Here is a 25,847-nt window from a genome sequence, read left to right on the forward strand (position 1 = left end):
GTAAGACCGCGGGGGTAAGTAACTGCGTTTTACTACCGCAAAGCATCTTGTTTTTCGTGTGAATGGTGGGAAAGCCGATAAACAATACTTTTGGGTATTTTAACCTCGTGTCTCGAAATGAGTGGCGATATTAACATAGTAATTTTTATGAGCTTCAGCGACATTTTAACAGCAGATTTTCTGTCACCAATCTGTCATAAATATGCTGACCGTTGATTGAATCTATTAAAAACGCAAATTGGCACGAATATAGTAATTACACAGCATTTTTCAAATTAAATAATGAAAAATTTGGACAATAAATCTTTTAAGCAGTTTCTATTTCATTTTTTAACGGTGTTTATTTAAAATAGAGCGTCAGCAGTAGATGTGGTGGCGGGAGCGGGATCACGTAGGAGCTCCTATCGCACGGAAGATGACTCACCTCCCCAAATATCGGGACTGAGTGTCGACGAGGACAGACCGATAAGACGCCGCGGCAGTCAGCTGTGAGTTGCTGAAGAAATGTATTAAAGTGAAACTTTTATAACATCGTCTCAAACTTTGTCGTCTCAAATTCGTCTGTGTGTTGCATGTCGCGTGACGGTTGGCCGCGGAGTAGGGATAAAGTGAAAGGCGCTCGTCAGAGCAGCCAAGGCCAATATGGCGACGCTTATAGTTCACAGCGGACCGTGTAGTGTATAGACTATTACTCATTTGTGCCAGTGCTCCACGCTATTTTGTTTTTGTTAGTGCTTAATGTAAATGTTGTTTGTCAGAGTTAAATGTCTATAATGTGAAAAAAAGTTTCACTTTTACCGTGATTTCATAAAGCACACAATCCATTTTTTTCTTTATCCTTTATAGTCACTCCGTAGACTACCAGCAGATACGCTGATACAAAAGACAAGCTTTCGGAGTCACTTGTCCATTGACGAAAACTCTACAAATTAAGGTCAATTGTTAAAGACAAAATCTTTGATCCAGTTCAAATGTTCCGTGCCGCTGGAAACTTATGACTTCCTTACGCAAGGTTGTGTGGCAGTGGATATGGATGATTGCTTAGTCGCGTTTTGTATTTGATACAAAAAAATATATATTTCATCTCTAGCTATAAGTTATATAAGCATCATATAATGAGATAAAAGTATAATATAATAATGGACATCATTATTAGTGATAAACCAACGAGCGACTGATATTGTCTTCTATATCACATTTTGATACTTCTGGAGAATGTCAATGTTAGAATTAGAAGCCAGCTCCGCAGCTGTAATTTTCCGAATCTCAAGCTCAATGCTTTGAAATGGGCTTACCATGTTAATCTCCGATCCAAATGCGTGCTCCAGACTCGGAGTGTGCCTTAAATATGTAAATTTTAATAAAACTGTTTTAATGATATTTTATTATTACAAAGATGGTATAATAATATTTTATAAACCAACAAGATTTTGTTGTATTTAGATCGAATAGCTTTACACATAAGAGTGGATCAGAATGACTGTATTGCTATAAATTGAAAAACAAAAAATTACGATTAATTAATAGGTTTCATTCTAAATAATGTAAAACTTTTTTATTTTCTTAAAACAAAAATTAAAAAGATATTTTTACACAGGGTAAGAATATTTTATAAAAATAGTTCCGAGATTGGGAAAATAATACAAATTTCATTCATTAAGCACGTAGTACAGAATGGCAATACTCTTAGAAATAGAAATTCTCATCGAAACTTATAGCATGCATAAAAACATGAGATCGGAGATTTGAATAAGAATGATCTCGCTATTAAATAAATTTGAATTATTTTGTAAAGAAATGAAATAGTAATCCATATACGACGATTAATTTAAGATGTCGTACCCTCATGTGCACCAAAGAGTTGTAAAAGAATTATCATTTAACTGTGATCTTCGAATATAGACCAGATATAGCTGCGCTACAGCAGCGTACGGGTGCATTAAGTGCAATGGCGTCTCTGGCCGGCCGCTGTCCTGAGCCGACCGTCGATTCTTCAGTCGTGTCAGCCGCGGCTGCAGCCGCTGCTAGGCAGATGTCCGTCGACGCAGAAGCTATAAAAATCGTCATCCACGACGTCGACGATCGCACACCGCGACGCGTCAGCCTGCGCCGCGATCCCAATGACAAGGGACATAGATGTAAGCGTTCCACTAAACTCTCATGAAAAATATCTCACTCAAAAACGAGATTCTATACCACATAAGTCACAGCCTATAATTTTTACAAAATTAATGCGCATTTAACCATGACAAAATCGTTGTGACAGCGTAATTAATAACAGTCAAAAAAGGGTAATTTATCATGCGTGAACAATTACAGCACGGGGTTTTGGGATGCGCGTAGTCGGCGGCAAGCCAGACGCGAGCGGACGCCGCGAGGCCGTCATAGTGTGGACAGTCCCGGGGAGCCCTGCCGACCTCGCGGGACTTCAGCAAGGCGACAAGGTAGCCGCTTTTCAATTTATCAAAAAAGGTTGATATCATCACAGGGGGAAAATGTATACCACATTTTTTCATTACAGAGCATATAGTAATATTGTACTTTATCTATTATTTTATAATAAAACTGAAAATGTCCACATTATCATTCACATTTTAAACCACATTTTTCTCATACGCGACGGCATGCGCACCTAGCAAACGCAAACGTTCTTAAGATCCTCACGCGACTTATCCGCTGTGTTATTTTCTTAAAAACTTGACCACTAAATTCTTATTAATATAAAAATTCCACACCCCTAGGGTATTTACTGAATGTGCGATACAACAGAGACTTGAAAAGAAGACATAAAATATTAGAAGCAACTAATCATCATAAGCATAATCCTATATTATGACAACAGTTGTTTTTATACCATATTCATATCAAGATTAGGGAGAGAAGAGGAAGGGAGATTAAAGTGCACCATAAAATTATTGGTATTAATTATTTGGTAATACTATTCAAACCGCTTAGGTAATTAACTGAATAGACAATGCCGAATTGATTTAATTGAATTCATTTTCTTCTTAAGAATTATTGTTTCGCAATAATTTCACATTTTAACATTAACTGAAAAGGTAAATACTCACTGTTGTTTATCATTACATGGAATAATATTTCTTATCAAAAGCAGGCCACTTTTTTTTATTGCTTAGATGGGTGGACCAGCTCACAGCCCACCTGGTGCTAAGTGGTTACTGGAGCCCATAGACATCCACTACGTAAATGCGCCACCCACCTTGAGATATAAGTTCTAAGGTCTCAAGTATAGTTGCAACGGCTGCCCCACCCTTCAAACCGAAACGTGTTACTGCTTCACGCCAGAAATAGGCAGGGTGGTGGTACCCACCCGCGCGGACTCACAAGAGGTCCTACCATCAGTAATTACGCAAATTATAATTTTGCGAGTTTGATTTTTATTACACGATGTTATCCTTCACCGTGGAAGTCAATCGTGAACATTTGTTGAGTACGTATTTCATTACAAAAATTGGTACCCGCCTGAGATCCGAACACCGGTGTATCGTTCATCACGAATGCACCGGGCCTCTTATCCGTTAGACCACGACGACTTATCACACAACTACACATCAACTATTTACAATAACTAAGAAGATCCAAGCGTTTTATCTGTTAAAGAAGTGTATACTTGTCATCGTTTATGTCGTGCAGGTATTGGAATGGGACGGAGTTCCACTGACTGAGCGTAGCTTCGAGGAAGTGTGCGCGGTGTTGGAGCGCGGCGGTGACAGCGTGGAGGTTCTGGTGGAGCCCGCCCCGCAGCTGGACGATCCGCCGCTGACTACTCAGCCGACGTTACACCATCACGCATTATACGGTATGCACATCGAAACAACGAAGGGTCCCGTCTACACATCCCGTCTTGCTTAAAACTGTAAAAGACAAAAGTTGTTGTCACATGGTACAAGTCGGCTAGCTCAAATAAAGTTTTTTTTTTTATTGCTTAGAAGGGTGGACGAGATCACAGCCCACCTGGTGTTAAGTGGTTACTAGAGCCCATAGACATCTACAACGTAAAAGCGCCACCAACCTTGACATATAAGTTCTAAGGTCTCAAGTATAGTTACAACGGCTGCCCCACCCTTCAAACCGAAACGCATTACTGCTTCACGGCAGAAATAAGCGGGGTAGTGGTACCTACCCGCGCGGATTCACAAGAGGTCCTACCACCAGTAAAAAGTTTATTCAAACGATCAAGTAAAACAGTACAAAGGTTTTCATAAGATCCCATGTTGCCATTCTTAAGTAACCGCTTACCTGTTCAAACGTTTTGCAGGGATTTATGTACAGACAAGGCATTGTGTTTTAAGGCATTACGCAAGGCAACGCAATATATGTTTGATGTATTTCGAAAATAACATACAACAAATTTTATTATATTTAGGGCTACTTACTCTTCTACTTCTAACTGCCTTCATATTTTTTTTATATAATGTACCGAATAATAAAATTAAAGTAGTCTATACTATAAAATGTAATAATAAGCATATGGACAAACTGTACCTTTCACTTGTTTTACTTTCTCACTTTCTGCACTGTCTTATAATTCTTCTCTTTTTTATTTTTCTTTTCACAGGCTACTTTCCTCTTGAACTATGTATTAGTTACCGCACATCATTTTTTGAACTTTCTTCTGCTTCTTCTGTGGTAGGTACTGTATGGGGTAAACAAAAAAATCGTAAGAATCGTATCTTATAAAATAACAAACGTTCTAGAGAAGTCTTATGAGGGACCGAACTAATGTATGTGAAGTAATATGAATATTGTTTTAATTCACAGAACCTGAAACCGACAAATCTCCATCGTCGCCGACTCGACGGAAATTGCCGAAAACCCCGGTATAATACCTAACTAGGCTTTAATCGTATGAATATATGTGTTGTGAATCCATGAGACATTGAGACGAGCGCTCGCTCTTTCAGAATCTTGTAGAGACTGTCACTCAGTGCCTACTCCTCTGTGCTTCTCGGATCATTCATTGTTAAACCTAGTTGTGATTAACTAAAATCCCTGTGTAACTTTCTTGTTGATTGACCATCTTTTCGATAAGGATATTTAATCCAACTCACAGAATTGTATGTGTTTGTACACGTAAGCATTATGTTAACGATACACAAGCAATTATTGCATTACTGTACGCCAGTTGTTCCGCGTTCCATACGTGGTACTTCCTATGATGTTTTGGGAATACAAATGCAAAATTGTTTATTTTTAATTACATGTTTTAAAACATAATTAATGTGTGACTTATATAAAGTCAAAATAAACTCTCTAGTTCGAATACGAGCCCCAGCCTTGATAGGAAAGCTATATCATATCAGTCGAAAAGATGATCTCTTAACCGTTAATTTAATTTAATTCATTTCTCGCTAGAAGATACTTCATGTAAAATACAGAATAAAGAGGTGATTTAAATATAGTTACTGATCGAATTTAAGATAATTGTATTAAGTAGCATTTTTGTATCAATTATATCGAAATTGAGTACACACCTCTTTATTGTGTGACGAAGCAGTGATGGTGCCTACTGGTGTAATAATTTCTCTGTTGCTCACTTAAGTGAGCGAGACTAGACTTGAAGTCGCCCGATCACTGCAGCTCTATGCTTCTTCACTACTCTGTCTACATTGAAATGTAATATTGTGGCTGTTGATCGTTACGTAAGTAGGTACTTTATGTGTATTTTGGTGTGAAGGAGGCGCAAGTTGCAGCCGTTCTCTGGTCTCTTCTGACCTGCTGTGATAACTGTAGCACTAACCATTCGAACATCTTCCACGTTAGACTAATTGTAAGATAATAGTGATTCTATTTATGACCGTAGATGTACTTAATTTTGTTAAACTTTACTGTTTAGAAAGAGAGAGAGATAGAGAGAGAAAGAGAGAGGGTCACTGTTCGAATACTAGAAATATACATATATTAGGTATATACCTACGCAATTTTATTTGTTGTCTATATAATCGTTATACGTTATCGTTTATATGATGAATATCCTAAGTGAAGTGTGTGAAAAAATGCTACCTACTTATTTTCAGATTTTTATTTTTTTCTATCACCCGACCAAATTCGTAAAATCGCCATCGGCGCTGGACGCAGTTAGGGCACGTTCAGCCAAAAAGACAAATAAGCATGAATCACATAACTATCAGTAAGTGTAGAGAGAGGCTAACCGCAGCATTAGTGTTCTATGGTAGATTAAGGGCTGGACCCTATCTAATACGGTACAGATGATTAGTGTTCAGTGTCTAACGAAAGTACGAATAACTGAGTAGTAAAGCTAGTCCCGCCGACGCTTTCAGCTTAGCTAATGAATACAGATATAAAACATACTGAATTCACAAAAATAAAACGGCACCGACAAATCACTTATCACAAATCACCGGAGAATGTATGTTTCTGAATAAATAAACGAAAATCGTGGCGAGACAAAGAAGCTTGTGACAATGAGATGTATTTGGAAGTGAGGGCTGCGGTAGAAGTAACTACGTCGGAGATCCACCGTCGAAACCAACGTTTGTACCCCGCCTCATGTATTGCGCATCGACTGTATGTTACCGATTGTTGCTGTTCAGTTAGCGTAGTGTGATGCCGCACTGTTGGAGAAACGGCTACAGCGACTAGTTAGGGGCTTGAAGTGATGGTCGCACGATACATTGCACTGGAACACCTTGAGCAACAGGCGAGCACCGACGCTTCATGTGATATGACACGACACAGAGACTCAGTGTACATAACTCAGCTCAGCTCGTTTTGCCGTAGTTAATATTATTCATTAATCAAAATAAACATTCAGAAATGCATGAAGTTGCACAGCGTCAGCGTAACGTCCAGATTGATTTAGTAAAACGCACCGTTTGGAGACATCAAGCCTTATTTGTTACGTGAACTTGAAAACACACATAATGCGATTAAATAAAACAAATAAAAACCATGTAATGACTGTTATATGTTGTTTGTTATTACGTGTATGTATACAAGCTTACAGATTTCAATTATTTTATCTCGATGTTTGAATGCAACGAATGCCGTTGAAAGCAATAGTTCATATCGCTATATGCTGCGCGACTCGTGTCATTATCATCGATGAGAATAATTATATCGCGTCTCCTTGTTCTCTGATTTAGGTACAATTATGAAACTGATTTAAAATGAGATCATAAAAGTAAGTCCACAAAGAATAGATATTCTCAAATATTGTAAAATTTTGCAAGGGTTTTTGACTGCGTAGTGAGACACTTTATGCTTTCGTTTCTAACAACCTTGATTTAAATAGCATAGAATAAGTTAAAATGATTGTTATGTTAACACTTTTAGTCTACCTGCGGGTCTGCGTTTCATAGCCTTCTTTAATCCTTACAACACAAACTTAGATTACCCACAATAACTCAAAACGTACCTTTAGTATCCCTGGCGCCTCTTAAGCTTTAGCTAAAATAATTTCTTGAAGATAGATTTAATAATTTCGAGACTTCATTAGGACTTGTTTTTTGTAGATGAAGATTAAAAGTTTCGACAAGCAACCGTCCGAGTAGGTGTGTAGGTACATGCAGCTTGTGTTAACGGTATCAGCATGATACAGCTTACTGCATGCTGGATGAGAGCATCCGAATTTCGATTAATTTATGATTTAGAAATGCCTCGGCCCGACGCATGTTATTTTTAACCGACTTTAAAATATGCAAGAAACAAATTTAAAAGTTTTACGTTATAAACATTGTATAGAGTCAGTTATAACTGAAATTGCACAAAATGTATGAAAACATATTATGTCCTTGCTGATGCAAATTTATAATGTTGAATTTATGATTGCTGCATGACTCTTGACGAACTATAAAAACATTTCCGCGTTTTTGAACAATATAGAATGCATTTGTAAATGAAAGAGTTATGTTCGTATTTAAAATGGCTATGATAAACCACCCTAGTCAGTAGAGACGAAACTAGGTTGTTTACCAAGCAACAGCTGCTCTACTTTTACTTCTGGACTGAATTGGCTTGGTTAGATAAATTTTGATTTGTCTAAATCTCAATGACTTGAATCAGATAGTATGGTTTTTGCTGCGTAGTAGAGAAACTTTTTGGTGATTCTTTAGATATTTATGGGTTAAAGTATTGTTGTCTCGGCATAGGAACAAGACCGCGCGGAGAGGGCTCGTGAGCGTCCATCGGCACGCGCTCAACTGCAAGTCTGGTTCGAGAGTGAAATCCGAAAGCTAGTGGTCGTACTCATTGCAGCCGATGACCTGCCGCCACGAGACTACACTTTGGGATACGGCGACGAACCAGAAGCTTTTGCCAGAATACGACTATTGCCCTCACTGTATGTAATGTTTTATATATTAGCTTTGATGGCCAGACGAGATCTCACGGCTAACCTAATGTTCACTGACTACTTGAAACCATAGACTGATTACAGAAGACACCATTTGCCTTGAGATACAAAGTTGAAATCTCCATTATAATAATAAATGCTAACAACGGTTCGAAAATAACCATACATTATATGAACCCACGAAACAAATTCAGCGGGTTTAAAAACTTTCCATTCTTTTGTTATTATTTTTGAATTTTAATTACATCTCACATTTTCTATGGAATTTTAAATTAAAATAAGTTCGAGTGTGTTATAATAAAATTTACCTTCTTCTGCGGTACGAAAGTTTTTTGATGATTCTTATATTTTTATGATTAAATTGCTTCGTGAGCGAAATATAGAAAATGTAGACGAGCCGTAGGGGCGGACAGACAACACTGCAGTATACCAATATTCATTAGGAAATTGATTTATCTAAGGAAAAATGTATAGCTACGATATATATGATGGAAGTTTAATTATAGTTTAAAGTATTTAGTAGGGAGTTTGAAAAAGTTCTTATCTATTTGCAACCATCCATCATAATCTAATAAACAAGTCAATCAATCAAACATGATTTTTTATGACAATTCCAGAGAAAGTTGTCCTCCAGTGGAAACCGATCCAGCTTCAGCATCATGCAGCCCCGTGTGGAACGCTACACTGGGCTTCGGAGGCTTAACAGCAGATTTACTGGCTGGAAGAGCTCTCGAGCTAACTCTCTGGGACGCTTGCCCTGGAATAGATCCTGTTTTGATTGGAGAGTGCACCGTAAGTTGATTTGTCGTTTACGTAAAATGATGAAATTATTTGCTCTAGTCAAGTCATTTGCAGAAAAATATCTCTTTTCCCATTATTTTTGAAACTCAAATAACCAGTATTTGAAAGAAATTATTATAGATAATTCAGTCAAATATGGTAAGTAATAGAATGTCATATAAATATAGTTATTAAAAGTGATGCTATATATTTGTGGAACAACCAATTACTGTACCTCAATCGTGATACCATAAAGGCTAAAAGAAGATATTGAACGCTTAATGATTGAAAACCCCAAACACCAGAAATCTAGAAGACAAAATCAAATCAACGAAATAGGAACTCGAATGATATGTTTTTAATCGATAGCTGTTGTGTGAATGTTTTTTGGATAAATTTCTGGATTTGATTTACTCAGTGGTTCAGTAATTAGCGTCTCGGACTGTTGCGCCGAAGGTCATGGGTTCGATTCCCACATCAGGCAAATATTCGTGTAATGAAACAGGTTTGTTTGCTCTGTGTCTGAGTGTTTATTATCTATATATTTATTTATTTAAAAACGTATATCTATCTATAACTATCTATGTCAGTCTCTGGTACACATAACACAGGGAATCTTAAGTAGGGACTGGACGAGCGTGCGTGATTTGTTCCCAGCAATTATCCTATATATAAAAATGAATTACTGTTCGTCAGTCTCGCTAAAACTCGAGAACGGCTCGACCGATTTGGCTAATTTTAATCTTGAATTATTTGCGGAAGTCCAGAGAAGGTTTAAAAGGTAGATAAATATGAAAATGCTCGGAATTAAATAAAAATTTACAATTTTGTTTTTGCTTTGATGTGTCCCCGGTCGGACGTATTCCTTTTCGTTGTTTTAAGTTTATTTTATACAAAAGTTTAGGTCTTTTATTTATCGATTGAGGCACTACGAAGTCTGCCGGGTCAGCTAGTTATAAATACAATTTCAAATATAATTTCGCTACGTCTCAGATGGAGCTGGAGAAAGCGTTTGCAGAGGAGCGCGCAGTCTGGTGGACGCTGGAGGAGCGCGGGACTCGGTCCGCTAATGCGTCACCGCGAGGCTCGCTAACAGGCGCCCGGGCTCTGCGCCGTGGTGACTTCGCATCGCAACGATCGATTTCTGGTATTGCGTTTAACTTTAGCCGCTTGCAAATTAATCAAACTAATTGTTAAACGTTTGTATAGTGGCTAACATTTTTTTTGTGCCCTAGTGTTGTTCTATCTTAATTATATTGTTATAAATGTTGTCTACTAATTACTACGTGAGCTCAGCTATCTTTTTCTTATGTTATTGAAGTAGAAAGAGACCTACATACGCTCTCCTTAACGCATCTACGCTCTACTGGTGGTAGGACCTCTTGTGAGTCCGCACGGGCAGGTACCACCACTCTGCCTATTTCTGCCGTGAAGCAGTAATGCGTTTCGGTTTGAAGGGTGGGGCAGCCGTTGTAACTATACTGAGACCTTAGAACTTCTCTCAAGGTGTGTGGCGCATTTACGTTGTAGATGTCTATGGGCTCCAGTAACCACAGTAACCACTTAACACCACGTGGGCTGTGAGCAAGTCCACCCACCTAAGCAATAAAAAAAAATTAAAAAAATCCTCTTCTATCTTTTACACATGGCCAAGCTAATGCAATCTGAAATTAAATTTTTTCTCTGTGACATTTATATAATCAAAATATACTTTTTAATTTTTTTACCTTCTAGATGATGTTGACTCAATCGGGGAATGTGCGTCCCTTCTGCATCCCGACCACGCTTGGGTAGCCGGCTCTCGTCGAGGATCTTCTCAATCCGAAACATTGGAAGTAGAAGTCTACCAGCTCGGAAAAGACTTTTCTCGATCTTTGCCTGGATCGCGTCGCTCTTCTTTCCAACAACAAGAAAAAGGTAATCCGCGGAAATTTTCGCTTTCTGTATTCATGACGACTATGCCGAATTTTAAATCCTCCATCAGATACCGATGCTTAGTTAATACGGAACTAAAACGCGTTCGCGATTTTTTTTTAAACAATACAAATCAATGAATGCATTCGTATTACTGCTGGTAGCGATGAGCATTGTAGTTCAGCGCTGCTGATTACTACCGTTTTGCCTAATTCTGGTGCACATCACACACGTAGTTTGGCGGATAGAACAACGTCTGTGATATAATATAATTATACTGCGACCTCGTTCGATCAAAGCGGGTTGCGTTATTGACGTTTGCGCCGTATATGGATTCCAGTCCGGTAACCATATGATTCCAATGGAAAGTCAGCTTGTGCGCTTATCTACGGCAATATAAGATTAATACCTAGTCAGGTCATAAATTCTGTCACATGTTTAATGTAAAATAATTGAAACAAGTTTATTCATTATGTAACCATTCATATACCAAAATGAACTTAACAAAATATAAATTCTTATGACACTAAAGTTTATTCAAAATGACCTCCGTGATTTTGAAAACAGGCCTTCAATCTGCGCGGCCAGTCGTCTATCGCAGCACGAACGAGGTCCATGTCAATATCGGCGGCTGCCTTAATCAAGGATGTCTTGAGTGACTCCAAATTAGGATGAGGCTTTGAGCACGCCTTTTCCTCCAAGTGTTGCCATATCTTGTAATCTAACGGATTCAAATCTGGACTGGAGGAGGGCCAGTCTTCGTGCCGGATGAAGTCGATTTCACGCGCCGCCAGCCAGTCTTGTGTGCTCTTCGCTCTATGAGCTGGCGCCGAATCTTGTTGGAATACCCAGTGCCTGTTATTGAACATGGTATGAGAAACAGGTTCCACAAGGTTCGTCAGCACTGGATTTTGATACACAACTGCATTCGTTTTTACACCTTTCTCGCAAAAATGTACCTCTGTTAAGCCCCAATAAGAAACTCCCAACCATACCATGAGCGAGGATGGAAAATGACCTCGTTGGACACGCGGAATACGGTTGCTCGCTTCTTCACTACTGTGTGTGTACACCTTATCATTTTGTTTGTTGTAGCTCTCTTCTACGGTAAAAATTTTTTCATCCGAAAAAAGAATTTCCCGATATTTTTTTCCCGCGTACCGCTTCAACAAAGCGCGGCATCTCTTCAGTCTCAGGTCCATTAGACGAGCATTCAAACGATGTCCTGTTTTTCTTCGAGATGCCCGAAGCCCTAAGTCTTCATTTAACACCCTTTTCACCGTGGTTCTGCTTAACCCCATCTGAAGGGCCAACAGTTTCTGCTTACGTATGGGAGTTTTTTGAATTCGCGCCTTCACAGCTTTTATCACTGCTGGAGTCCTAACAGACCGAGGACGACCACTCCTTGACCTGTCATCTACACTAGAGACTTCATTGTATCGTTTGATGGTACGATAAACGAATCTTTTGATTATATTAAAAATTTTCAGTATGTTAAAAATTTTAATTGGCGCGTAACGGCAACGATGCAACGCAATAACTGCAACACGGTCTTCTTTAAGCGTCCACTCCATATTTAAAAATGAGTAAAATTCTAAAAGTATACCTTTTTTATTTTCATGAACAATTCGAAATTCGAATTCAATAAACTTTATTGTGGCCAACATTCTAAAAGAAAAGTTTTTACTGTGTGACCGTACTTATGACCTGACTATGTAGAATTACAGAAGGAATTATAAATAACAAAATATTAACTTGTAATTAAAAATATAATAGACTGATCTTTAAGAGTATTAAGAGAAGAGTATTAAGCGGTAGGCAGCGGCTTGGCTCTGCCCCTGGCATTGCTGAAGTCCATGGGCGACGGTAACCACTCACCATCAGGTGGGCCGTATGCCTACAAAATACACATGGCAAGCTAAAAAAGAAAAGATACACAATAAATAATATCAAGTAAAAAATTTAGAACATAAGCCATGTGCTCACAACTAATCAGGACAAATGTACCAAGTACACAATATTCATTACAACTATAGGACAAGACAGCAAGTTAACAAAAACCAATCCAACTTGCAATGCAAGGAAATAACAATAAATCACAATCACAAAGGAAATCACATTAAACATTAAACAATTACACTACCTAATCTACTATTAACATGGAGGATGCCCTCGATCATTTTTACATTGCTAATTTATATGTAAAAGTATCCAATTCAGTTGACGGCTTTGCCAGTTTGTTATAGGTGTGAGACATTCGGGTAATTAGATTATAATAAAGCATTATAACGCGCACATCCCTATTTGTTCTCCTCGTGGGCATGCAGAGTGGCAGAGATGCCGCCGGCCGACCAAGAAGCTTCGAGAAAGGAGTTAGTCCCTCAGCCGCGATAGCATCATCTAACTATACCTTACAGCGACGTCATTAAAAAACTATACACCTTAAACTGGGATCGTTTTAATTCGTTATAATATGTTATTTTTGTAACTAACACGTTCACGTGAGCAACCTCTGAATATTCTCTGAATATTCTATGAATAGTGCTACTGTGACGGACCTTTTTCTCATACAAAGTTTAGCAACGTCTAAAAGCGTCCCGCCGTAATACATACATCTTATGATAATTTTTTTTAGGGAACACAGCAGTGTAGTCTTTGAAAATCGAAATGTTGCGGCGCTAAGTAGATGCGCCATAGGAATTTGTCCATAAAATAGACGTCCAAAGACGCTCGAACAAAATAAATATGATAATTTAGAGGCCGTCATAATATGACGTTGCGCCATTTTATAATTTTAAAAACACGACGTTGTAAGACGTTGCTCACGCGAACGTGTTGATAATGCAAAAATATTGTTCTAGTTGACCGTACGAGCACTAAATTTAGTGTTTAATGAAATGTGTGTTAGCAATTCAGGCGAATCTAATAATTAAAGTGATTTGGTTGTGTTCGAAGACGGCGTTGGCGAAGTGGTGCCGCGTCGCAACGAGCGTCGCCGGTCGTCGTGCGTACGCCGTGACCCGGACGACATCCTGCGCTCACTCCGCGCCGTCAAGGGAGAGCTGGGCCGTACCCTCTCCCTCTCTGGCTCCACCGCCAGGCGTAAGTCTCGCACTGCTTTCAAGACCTTTAGTTAACAGCACTTTTTACCTGAATGAACACTGAAGAAACCCTAATCGAAGGCCTATAGAGTCAACGTGATGTATTTGAGTAAAACTACTAATGGTCAGCATAAAAATGCTATTGAAAATTTTGAACATTTAAGTTAATTAAGCACGCAAACAAGAAATAACAAATTGTATACTTTCATATTTGTGTTATAAATGTGTTAAAACCAAACCTGTTGCTCTACAGGACCAAGAAAATAGAATCTGTGTTGCTGTTCGTCTTTTTTTTTAATTTTTACAATAATCACGATCCCCTGAAACTATGACTAGAGCGACCTCAACTCAAGCTCGTGTGAACACTTAGTTTTCCACCAACTGTGCAATGATAAACCATGTGCCACCCCGGCGCCTCCTCACAATTTACCACAGCATCCACTAAATAATGCGAACATTGAGGGTAGTACTGATTGTACTGTGTTGTGCTTGTTTTGGTCAGCAGCGACGGACCGTTAGCGCCTCGGTAAGCGACTCGTCCGTGCCCGCGCCCGCGCGTGCTCCCCTTACAGGGTTGGTTCGTGTGCGGTGTCGGTGTACGCGTTCCCTTGTGACGTCCGACGGCCGCCAGTCTCCGCACGTCGACAGCGGCGCGACTGATGACGGCGAGGCTCTGTCGGAACTGTCTCCGTCATCAGTCGTGCGCTACTGTCGCCGCGCGAGCTCGTAGTAGCATGGGTCATAATTCGCTTGCGCGGCGGCCGCGCGCACGCACCGTTGAATGTGGCTGCGCCCGACGCTTCTCATCACCTCACTGTCTGTTCTGTACTGTCCTGACGCATGCCCGGCCGCGGGCGATCACGCTCACTTCATCTGTCTCTGTATGTACCGTCTGTTCGGCTGCCCGTACTACGTTCATGTCGATGGCATTATGTCGCATAGGATGTATGGATTTCATTACCTCTGCCAATGTATCACTCATTGTTACGATGCGCATTCTATTAGTTATTGTAAATAATTATTACCCTATTACTTAGGCCGTAGTTATCGAGTAAGTTTTGTTTAAAATATCGGTGTAGGAAATGTACATGATTGTCTGTAAAGACAAGATGGCGGTCGCGCATGCCGCAGCGAACGCACGCGGCTCGACGGAGCCTGCGGTGGCATGAATTCTGTTACGACACCCGTCCACCGAATGCAATTTTTATCGATCAATAAATGGCTGCTCATGACACGGAATGCTCACCATAACGAGTCGAAGACCGCTTCAAACAATTCTATTAGAAATTCGATTCCTCTTGGCTGCACAAGTTATTACGCTTTCTCTTCCATCTGTGTGTTTAGGAAAGGAACCGATTCGATATTTTGTGTAAACGAAAACTGTACAACATTAGCACGAGCTGTTTGACGTGCTTATTTTATTATATGTATCTTTTGTTTTGATCATTTTAAATGTTCGATTGAGTCGATTGTTTCGTATTCGATGGATGTGTTTGAATGGTCAGACTATGGCGCGGTGGCACCCGACCGTCCATGCGTACGCACGGTACGCACGCACGGTACGGTCGCGTGGCACGCGCGGGCGGGTAGTGGTGTGATCAGTGGCGGCGCGCAGGCACGGCGACGGGCCGCAAGGGCAGCATGTGGGCGGCGGTGCCGGCGGCTGCGGCTTGCGACGCGCTCGCCGACGACGAAGACGTCGTGCCGCTCGGCCCGGGACAGCTACCTCCACGAAACGCACACTTGCCTCCTCTACACGCAGAAATGAATATCAGCATCATTATGATCAAGGGACAACTGGAACTCGAGGTTTGAATCTATACTACCTATTTTTAGTAGTGATAGGACCTCTTGTGAGTTCACACGGGTAAGTACCACCACCCTGCCTATTTCTGCCGTGAAGCAGTAATGCGTTTCGGTTTGAGGGGTGGAGCAGCCGTTGTAACTATACTTGAGACCTTAGAACTTATATCTCAAGGTGGGTGACGCATTTACGTTGTAGATGTCTATGGAATCCAGTAACCACCTAAGACCAGGTGGGATGTGAGCTCGTTCATCCATCCAAGCAATATAAAAAAAATACAATACATTGCATTTTATTTGGATTTCAATCTAAATAACACAACACGTTCGAGTTAGAAGTCGTAGTGGCTTGCGGGATGAGACGCCTGGTGCATTCGTATATAGCGATGCGACTGTACCGGTGTTCGAATACCGCAGCTTCTAAATTTGTGACTAAGTAGGTACTTCACAAATATTCACGAATTACTTCTATAGTGAAGGTGTGTGTTATATCGTGTAATAAAAATCAAATACGCAAAAACTATAATTCGCATCGTTACTGGTGATAGAGCGTCTTGTGAGCACGTAAGGGTAGCTACCACCACTCTACCTATTTCTGCCGTACCTAACGCGTTTCGGTTTGAATCGGACAGCAGCTGTACTGAAACCTGAGACTTAGAACTCATGCCTCAAGGTGGGTAACGACATTTACATTGTTAATGACTATAGACTGCGATGACCACTTAACACCAGTTGGTCCATGAGCCTGTCCACGGATATTAGCAATAAGAATTAAAAATACACCTACTTTTCAGGTATCTCATGCGAGGCGAGTGTATGGCGTGAACGGTGAAGTTCCGGACTCGTATGTTAAATGCTATCTGCGAGACGGCGACAAATGGCTACATAAACGCAAAACACGCGTCATCAGACGTACGACCGAGCCTCACTTTAAGCAAACCCTAAAATATCAAGTAAGGAAAACAATGTTACTAAAAAAATAATGCTGTCCGTTTTCAGGTAACAATAAATGCAGCTTTTGAAATGAAAGAGCGAATGACAAGAGAAATGTCCTTAACTAATATCCTTTAAATGTCTGTTGCAAATCGTATAGGTATCGCGCACAGATCATAGAAACACAGGAGATATGGCAAGGAGGCGTGGCGCTTGCGAACGCATCTGGCCTCAAAGCGGCTTGATGCCAGTTTCGGTCATTAGTCGAATGTCAACTTGCGACGTCTTCATTGCTTACGATTTTTAACAAAATGCCGCGTTGTTCAGTGATTGTTTGCAAAAATAACAGCTGTATTGTGAATTACAAGAAAGATAGCATCTCATTTCACACGTAAGTACTACAATATTATAGTTTATCATATTGAAATTACAGAATTCATTAAAAAATTTAGAAAAGCGATGATAGATCCCTTTTCATTAGGAACTAAAACCATTGCTTGCTTAGTACAAATGAATCGATGAATCGGCTGCTCTAATAGCGCAATGGATAATTTTTTTACTGATACTCTCACTCACACGATAGTTTCGTGAAGCGGCCGCTGTCGGCTTTTGTGTGTTAGGGTTGTCTGTTATTGTATTGTCTGTATTGTCGATATTTTATACGATCCTATTTAGTACGAATGATTATTTAAGATACAATTAATTATTTAAAAACCCAATTTGTTTCTATTTCTTGATTACTTCACCTAACTTTTATTGAATCAATAGCTAATGGCAATATAGGTAAATAGTAACTTCAGAAACTGAGCATTAAATAACTGATAAAACGTAAAATAAGTGTAGATAATGTGTTGGTTTTTAATATATTGTGGTATTCATGCATCATTCATATAATGATCATCATTTATACCATGCTTTTATTTTAAAACTTTAGCTATCCGAAAGATCCAAAGATAAAAGAAATGTGGATAAATGCGACAGGAAGGGGTCCAAGCTGGTTCCCAACAAAAAATCACACCATATGCTCGTCCCACTTTGAGCCAAAGTGCTTTCAACCATTGAAGAAAGTTCGTCGGCTCTTCGAATGGTCGGTCCCAACATTGAAGTTGCGTATGGTATTGATGAATTATATGGAACCTTCCACATCCAAAGTGTGCTTTTATTCTGAATTGGATAAAAAGGATCCTAATTTGGTAAGTTAAACTATTTTACAACATCAAAAACTTGTTTCTTTTTTTTAATATAAATATAAAACAAAGTAAGTTTTTTATATGAGAAATTATATAAATGCGGAATGTTTTCTTAATTACAGACGGTTGCTTTAAAACTTCCAACCGGAACCGAATCACAAAATCTCACTTGTGAAAAAAACGATAATTCGGAAAATACTGCTCCAACGTCTACAATATATGGTATCGATACAAACTTTAATGCTCGACAAAATAGCATTTTGGAACAAGAAAATCTGGAAAAAAATGATCTCATCGAAACACCTAGAAAGCGTAAATTACGCCAATTGATTTTGGTACAAGACAGTTTCATAAAAACACAAAAAATGCAAATCAGAAGGCTTCAAAAGAAAACCAGCCGTTATCAGAAAAAAATTGCTAATTTAAAGGACATTTTGAAAAACCTTAATGAAAAAAACTTCATTAGTGCTGATCACGTTACGCAATTAGAAAACATTGGAGTAACCGACCTTATCCAGCGTTATGAAAGAAATGTTTCATCGGGTCAAAGTACTAACCAGAAATATCCGCCTGCTTTAAGAATTTTTGCCACTACTCTTCACTTTTATTCGCCAAAGGCGTACGCGTATGTAAGAAAAAAATTCCAAACAGCTTTGCCTCATATTCGAACCATAAAAAAGTGGTACCAATCTATCGATGCTCAGCCTGGATTCACGCAAGAATCATTAAAAGCGATAAAACTTAAAACTGCCTGCACTAAACACAAATTGTTGTGTAATTTAGTTTTAGATGAAATGGCAATCAGACAGCATGTAGAGTGGGATGGAAAACAAATGCACGGGTATGTTGATATTTCTAATTCTGCAGAACAAGGGGATTGTTTACCCGAAGCCAAAGAAGTTCTTGTATTTTTAGTTACCGCAATTAATGGGGCTTGGAAAATACCAGTCGGGTATTTTCTCATTGACGGTGTCACAGGAGAACAACGGTCTAATCTTGTCAGACAATGTTTGGAATTATTAGAAGATACAGGTATTCAAGTTACCTCGATGACTTTTGACGGCTGTCCAGCCAATATCACCATGGCTAAGAAACTCGGATGTTCTTTTGAAGTTGAAAACTTAAAATCATATTTTGAGCACCCCGTTACTCGTCAACCTGTACATATTTTTCTCGATCCATGCCACATGCTGAAGCTATTGAGAAATGCTTTTGAATCATATGGATGTTTCATGGATGCTTCAAATAGGTGTATAAAATGGAGTCATCTAAAAAATCTGTATGACATTCAGGATAAAGAAAAACTGCACTTAGCAAATAAATTACGAAAAAGTCATATCTTTTTCAAGAACCAAAAAATGAAAGTTCGCTTAGCTTCGCAATTATTTAGCAACAGTGTTGCAGATGCCCTGAATTTTTGTTGTGAACTTCAAATCGCTGGTTTTGATGATGTAGAAGGCACTGTGGAATATCTAAAAACTATCAACAACTTGTTCGATGTGTTAAATTCAAGGCATATGGCCCAACTCCATTATAAAAAACCAGTTTGCCCAGGCAACAAAGACAAGGTATTTGAAACTTTAGAAAAGGCGAAACGGTGTCTAACATCTATAAAGCTTTCAGATGGTACAAAAGCTATCATTACACCCAGAAAAACCGGTTTTATTGGTTTATTAGTGTGCATAGAAAGCCTCAAGGCCTTGTATATACAACTAATTGAAAAGGACCAAAAACTTAAGTACATTCCGGCTTACAAAATCAGCCAAGATCATTTAGAGCTTATGTTTGGACATATACGGTCACATGGTGGATGCAGCACCAACCCAACGGCGCGACAGTTTCAAGCAATATATAAAAAGCTCTTGGTAAAGTCGGAGCTTAGAGATGTAGACCAGGGAAACTGTATAGCTCTTGAGGAGGTTTCTTTTTTGTCGTGCTCTTCAGCTGTCCAAAATATAAATCTGACAATCGAACCATGTAAGTTACACGAAGGTAATGACGAAGACGAGATGAGTTTATTATATGAACAAGCCGTATTTGATGAGGAAATCAGTATACTTGTACAAGATGTCACAGAATTTAGTAGCCAGGTAGTGTCATACATAGCTGGATTTATAGTTCATCGTTTGCTAAAATTGCTGAAGTGTGATACATGCTGTAGCGGTTTGATTGCAGATACAATTAATGACAAGCACCTCAAGTTAATAAAATTGAAGGATAAAGGCGGCCTTATATTTCCATCTAGTGACGTAATAACCATATGTAAACGGATGGAAGTAATAATAAAAACATATATTCTTTCATCTAATACCACGAAAATTTTATCAAAAAATATTAGACAAGAGCTCATGTCAAAATCTTTATCGCATTTTTTAGGTATGAATCTTTTTGAAAAAATTAATTTTCACCAATTTAATCAATCGCCAATGAATAACCATTTAATAATTCTTATAAAAGCCGTAATGGAAAAATATGTAAACATAAGATTACACTACTTAACTAAGAACGCTATACCTAAACTGTCTAAGCGGCAAGTTTTAAATAAATATTTACATTTTACTGGTCAATAAAATCCTTAACAATAAAATTCTTGCAGTTTTACTTGTGTTTCTCTTGATTCGAGAAGTTGATATCCTAACTGTTTCTTGGTAGTTAATATAATTAGTTAATATTCCAATTATGATAAAACTTCGCTTGTATAGAGTACCTACGGTCGAGGGAAACTCCGGTATAGTATTCAAGTCAATTTATTATTATTATTATAAGTATTATAGTCAATAAAATTTTAGGAGAGAGAGCAGATAATATAGTTAACTGAATTTTAATCGATACTTTTCTATGATTATCACTTAACATCACTAGTTGCATAACTTGCACATGTGTGTTTATTCAGAGTCCGTAGCTACAGGTAAATGCGCCGCCCTCTTTTTGCATGTGTTCTATTAATGAGTTTATTGGTGTTGCTGTAAGTTTCTTCGTGTGCGGGAGAAATATGAGCTCGTGTGCCGTTCTTACAATTTTTGGTTTTGTGTGAGTGAAGTAAGTGGGAGAAACGCGGAGACATCTGAACACGAATAATTTTTTGTACAAAGCTAATCTCCTTGTTTCTATGATCTGTGGTATCGCGGTAGTATAGCCGCTTTTTTCATGCAACTAAGACTTCAACTTTGTGTGCCAGGGCAGTAGTATTTACATAGTTCGTATTTATGTACTGCATTAACTATTTAATAACCGGTACATGGTTAAATAATCAATCCATATACGGCAAAACTACCATTAAACATTGTCACGACTATTTACCTGCTTACCCTGATAAATCGACAAGCGTCGCTGAAGTCTACAAACATTTTTTTCCATTTGCAATTTTTGGTAAAATTCAATTTACTATTCATGTTAATAATAAATTTAAAAAAAACGGATATGAAGTATATGTGCCTAGTCTCGAACGATTATGAAGCATGCGTGCTATAAGTTCAAAACTAAAAAATCACATACGTCAGCATAACGTTGAAAGTGCACAAAATTATACAACAGAAATGTATTGCGTTTTAGTCTATTTTGCATTTTTTATTAAACATACCGTAAAGTTTTTTTAAGCTATTGCATAGATTTTATCGCGGGCCTTGAGCGCGGCTTGAGAGCGCAATCATGAAATTCCGTAACGAAAAAAACCTTCCACCCCTCACTACGCCTACAATGTAGCTCGCGTTCAACACATTCACACGTTGCGCTTGTGTAGTGTTTAAAGTAAGAAGTCTAAACACCGATTTATGTACTATCAAAATATGTGATATAATTTCGTGGATAACACAACGATAACGCGATTCAGCTTTTGCGTCAAGCGCCATCCATCGGCGACAAACGGAATTGTAAAATAGAAATTTATATCACATTACAATGCGTTGGGCGTGCCATTTTCTATCGCTTAGTCGAAGAATTTTATTACTACTCCTACTACTCATTCAGTGATTTGAGTGGTATTAAAAATAAACTAGCTAAACCGTTGATTCTGGGCGAATGAGAGTAAGAACTAGCTTCCAAAGGCGTGTCTCTATCCCATGTAGCGCCCTCTAGTGAGTCCGCGTTCAAAATGGAATACTCACAATGTAGCAGATTCATTGAAAGTTACTGGTGGTAGGACCTGTTGTGAGTCCGCGCGGCTAGGTACCACCGCCCTGCCTATTTCTGCCGTGAAGCAGTAATGTGTTTCGGTTTGAAGGGTGGGGCAGCCGTTGTAACTATACTGAGACCTTAGAACTTATATCTCAAGGTGGGTGGCGCATTTACATTGTGGATGTCTATGGGCTCCAGTAACCACTTAACACCAGGTGGGCTGTGAGCTCGTCCACCGATCTAAGCAATAAAAAAAAAATAGCCCACTGAGTTTCTCGCCGGATCTTATCTTATTGTTGTTTTAATATTAAATTATTATTGTCGATTTATAATTGCATAAGTTCATAAAAAAATGCTATGCAATAGCTTTACCGCGGCAGTCTCCGAGTGCCACACGTTTTTTTTTAAATGATTATAATAACGATAAATGTTAACAATGTCTCGATTTGAACGCGTACAGGCGAGCGAGGCTCTTGGTCGTACTCTGGTGGTGATGCTGTGGCAGCGTTGCGGCGGATTCGAGCACAACCTGGCACTGGGCGGTGCAGAGATATGCTTAGATAAGTTGACGCTGCCACAGCGCACTTATGGCTGGTACCCACTATTCCCGGCCACGTCCTTCGCCGCTGACGAGTCGCCAGACTGATCCAGGGAGCCGTCGCCGGAGCGCCGCGATGACTACTAGCGCACCCACGACGGCCTACAAACCTGTATACCACTTATCAATCGTATTACATATCACTTATCAATCGAACTCAAGTTACACTAGATCTTAATCAACATCATCATCAGCCTTTATCTGCCCACTGCTGAACATAGGCCTTCTCCAATGCCTTCCAAAAGATTTTTTTTTTTGGTCAGGAGGAAATCGCCGGTCTTCCGCCCTCCCCTGGGGATGGAGGGCGGGGCATGTCGGAGTCGAACTGACTAAAACCTCCTGTCGCTCAACAACCCGCGTCCGAACCTCGCATGAGACTGAACCCATGAAAACGCAAAGGGGGGAGAGTGAAGCGTTTAGTGCGGAGCACATCACTCCCATCACCCTCCCCCTTCCAAAAGATCTTAATGCATTAAAATAATTACAAAACCTAGCACAAATCGCGACAGATAAATAGGTCTATTTTAATTTGATTTCCTCAAATTTTATTTCATTCTATTACACTATACATCTTATCGACAATTATGAGACAAGATGTCGATGAACAAATGATGAACAATCGATGTTACCTAACCTAGTCTAAGCCTAGGAACCTAAATAAAACGAACAAAGCGACATATGTCTTCTATTGTCAGAAATGATGAAAAACCACACGTTTCAATTTGACCACAAATTTGAACGCTCGTGCTATGTCATACGATTGATAAAATACCGCAAAACCGCGTTGCTTATTTCGCCGATCCCACTGCTGCCCTATGTGGATCGATAAATACATAATATGTGTAAATATTTTCAGGAATTGCTAAATATATTAAAAATGTAATCGTATATATGAATTACGTATTGTCTTCTTCGACAGATCCCTAAATGCTTATATAATAATTAAAACGTTTCTCTTAGGGCGTACCTTTTTAAAAATCTGTCACTTTTTAGACCCTCTTCAATTACAAACATTTACAAAAAATTGTAGTAGATGGCAGTAGAAAAAACCGACATAATATATCTTTAACTTTGAAAATTGATGTGCCCTTGAAAAGTCCTTCGAAATGTTGTATAACTCTGTAGAAAACATTCCAGATAGTGTAAGAGATTATGTGTGTAGTTACAAAAAAAAAAAAACATATTACATTGTAGTGTGATCGTACCAAACTTGAAATAAGTGTTTCTCATAGAGTATAAAATATTTAAATTTATCAATCAATAGTTTTAGTGTAAACAAGATACATTAGACCTTGAGACTATCACTTTTCTACGACTTTCGATTAAGATTTTGTAGCATGTAAAACACGTCATATAAATTAAATGCATTTAACTTACCGTCTTAGAAAATGTAAGATTTCATTAACTATTTATACCTACTCTCTTGTAAATGACATAATCAAATAACCCCACTTTAAACTTTGCCTTATGATCTTTAAATATACTTCTAAAGTTACTGTAGTCAGTAAGTGCATATAGATACTATTCTTCAAAGGTTGTGCTTTAGTGAAGTTCTCAAATGAACCCATCCCTTTTTATATACTATCACTCCATTAATATTGTGAATCCTATACTTATAAAATTAAATAAGAACTTTATTTTTCATATTTCTACGCACAAACCTCGTGATAGGAATTAACTAGTCTTACCTCTAAGGTCAAACACAGCTCTGAAGCAGCATACTGTATCTTAAATAGATTATACGATTTCAAAATCTGCCATATATATGTAGATGTTATAGCCAATATGGTACATTGTAGTGAATTTTACATTTAAAAATAAATATTATGTAATTTCTTGTCATTAACGTACGTAGCTACGAGAGATAGTGAGCCGTAGAGAGAATGTTCTCTCCGAGTGAAACAGCGGCCGCCACGTCACAACCGGCCTAGAGCTCTTTTAGTTAGAAACATACAAATTTATATTTAGGTATTTCAATGTTTACATTATTATTAATATTATAATATATTTCGATTATTGGTGTTAGAAACTAACTACATATCCTAGCGGGAAATTTGTAATATTTTCTATGTGTGTGATCTTCCACTATGTAGCTTCGAGCTCTCAGCTCCTTCGACAATATTATCACGCACTGCACCGAGCATCGTAGAGCTTACTCCGAGGCGACGCTCGATTCGATTTATTACACTTTTTCATTCAAAACGAGGTTGTACATTTCCGAAGAGAGAGATTTTTTATCATTTAAAACAGGTATTATTCATATATTTCAAAAGTATTTAAAAATTCATATTTCTAAAATATGTAACGAATGTACTATTTACAATTCTTTATATATACATATTAATTTCACAAAACATATATATATTTATAAGTAAATATTTACTAACATATTGACGGTATATAAAATGTAATACAAACGAATCCGACATGTCGGAATCGATAAACAATATACGCTTATTATCTTGATATTTTAGAATAATGATGAATGCTCTTACATAAGCGAAAATATCTTTACGTGCCTCGACAAAGATAACAGTGGGCCCCTCTTTTCTCTACGAACACATATCCGATGTCGGTAAGAGTGCATACGGTCCATCTTGATTATCTAATAATACCGTAACTTAAAGTACGAATAAATAATCAATGTGATAACGTATCGGATATCATACTGTGTATATGTAACTTTCTTACTTTAAACTTTAGACGATTATTCCTTCTTAGCCCATCTGAATTTTTTTCAGTGCATTCTCTAGTTGACATTGAAATGCTTGAATGGCGGACACGGCCTGCCCCATTATTATGTAAACAGTTACACATTTAATGCGAAATGTAAGAAATACAATTACAAGCAACTCTAAAATCGGTTCCAACAGATATTTTCATAGACAATTCCAACAAATAGCATTTCAATGTTAATTGTGGAAAGCAATGTAATCAAAACTTTTAGTCGTAAGAAATGTGTCAAAGAATATTATTTAAATAAATGTGATAAAAAGAGTTTACGATAGCGAAATATATGGTGTTTTTTTCTAAGCCTTCCTTGGATCAAATAGTACATGAAAATGTGAAGTTTGATAGGA

At 38.4% G+C, this 25,847-nt stretch overlaps 1 protein-coding gene across 3 annotated transcripts in view; it reads left to right on the forward strand.

Annotated features, from left to right (window-relative positions):
* Positions 1–25,780, forward strand: part of LOC101745839 (regulating synaptic membrane exocytosis protein 2) — a 148,420-nt gene extending 122,640 nt beyond the window's left edge. For 2 of the 3 annotated variants that reach the window (XM_038013759.2, XM_038013760.2), the window contains exons 9-21: positions 354–488; positions 1,903–2,138; positions 2,320–2,444; positions 3,655–3,820; positions 4,783–4,841; positions 8,133–8,323; positions 8,953–9,127; positions 10,109–10,262; positions 10,850–11,032; positions 13,985–14,131; positions 15,746–15,939; positions 16,728–16,886; positions 22,630–25,780. In XM_038013759.2, the coding sequence (XP_037869687.1) occupies positions 354–488; positions 1,903–2,138; positions 2,320–2,444; positions 3,655–3,820; positions 4,783–4,841; positions 8,133–8,323; positions 8,953–9,127; positions 10,109–10,262; positions 10,850–11,032; positions 13,985–14,131; positions 15,746–15,939; positions 16,728–16,886; positions 22,630–22,815 (2,110 nt within the window). In that variant the 3' untranslated portion in view covers positions 22,816–25,780. Of the gene's footprint in view, positions 1–353; positions 489–1,902; positions 2,139–2,319; positions 2,445–3,654; positions 3,821–4,782; positions 4,842–8,132; positions 8,324–8,952; positions 9,128–10,108; positions 10,263–10,849; positions 11,033–13,984; positions 14,132–14,635; positions 14,657–15,745; positions 15,940–16,727; positions 16,887–22,629 lie in introns of those variants that run through there. The other variant, XM_038013761.2, reaches the window with a different exon arrangement.
* Positions 25,781–25,847: the final 67 nt, after the last annotated feature.

This window comes from Bombyx mori, chromosome 11, assembly GCF_030269925.1.
Source record: "Bombyx mori chromosome 11, ASM3026992v2".
Taxonomy (NCBI): Eukaryota; Metazoa; Arthropoda; class Insecta; order Lepidoptera; family Bombycidae; genus Bombyx; species Bombyx mori.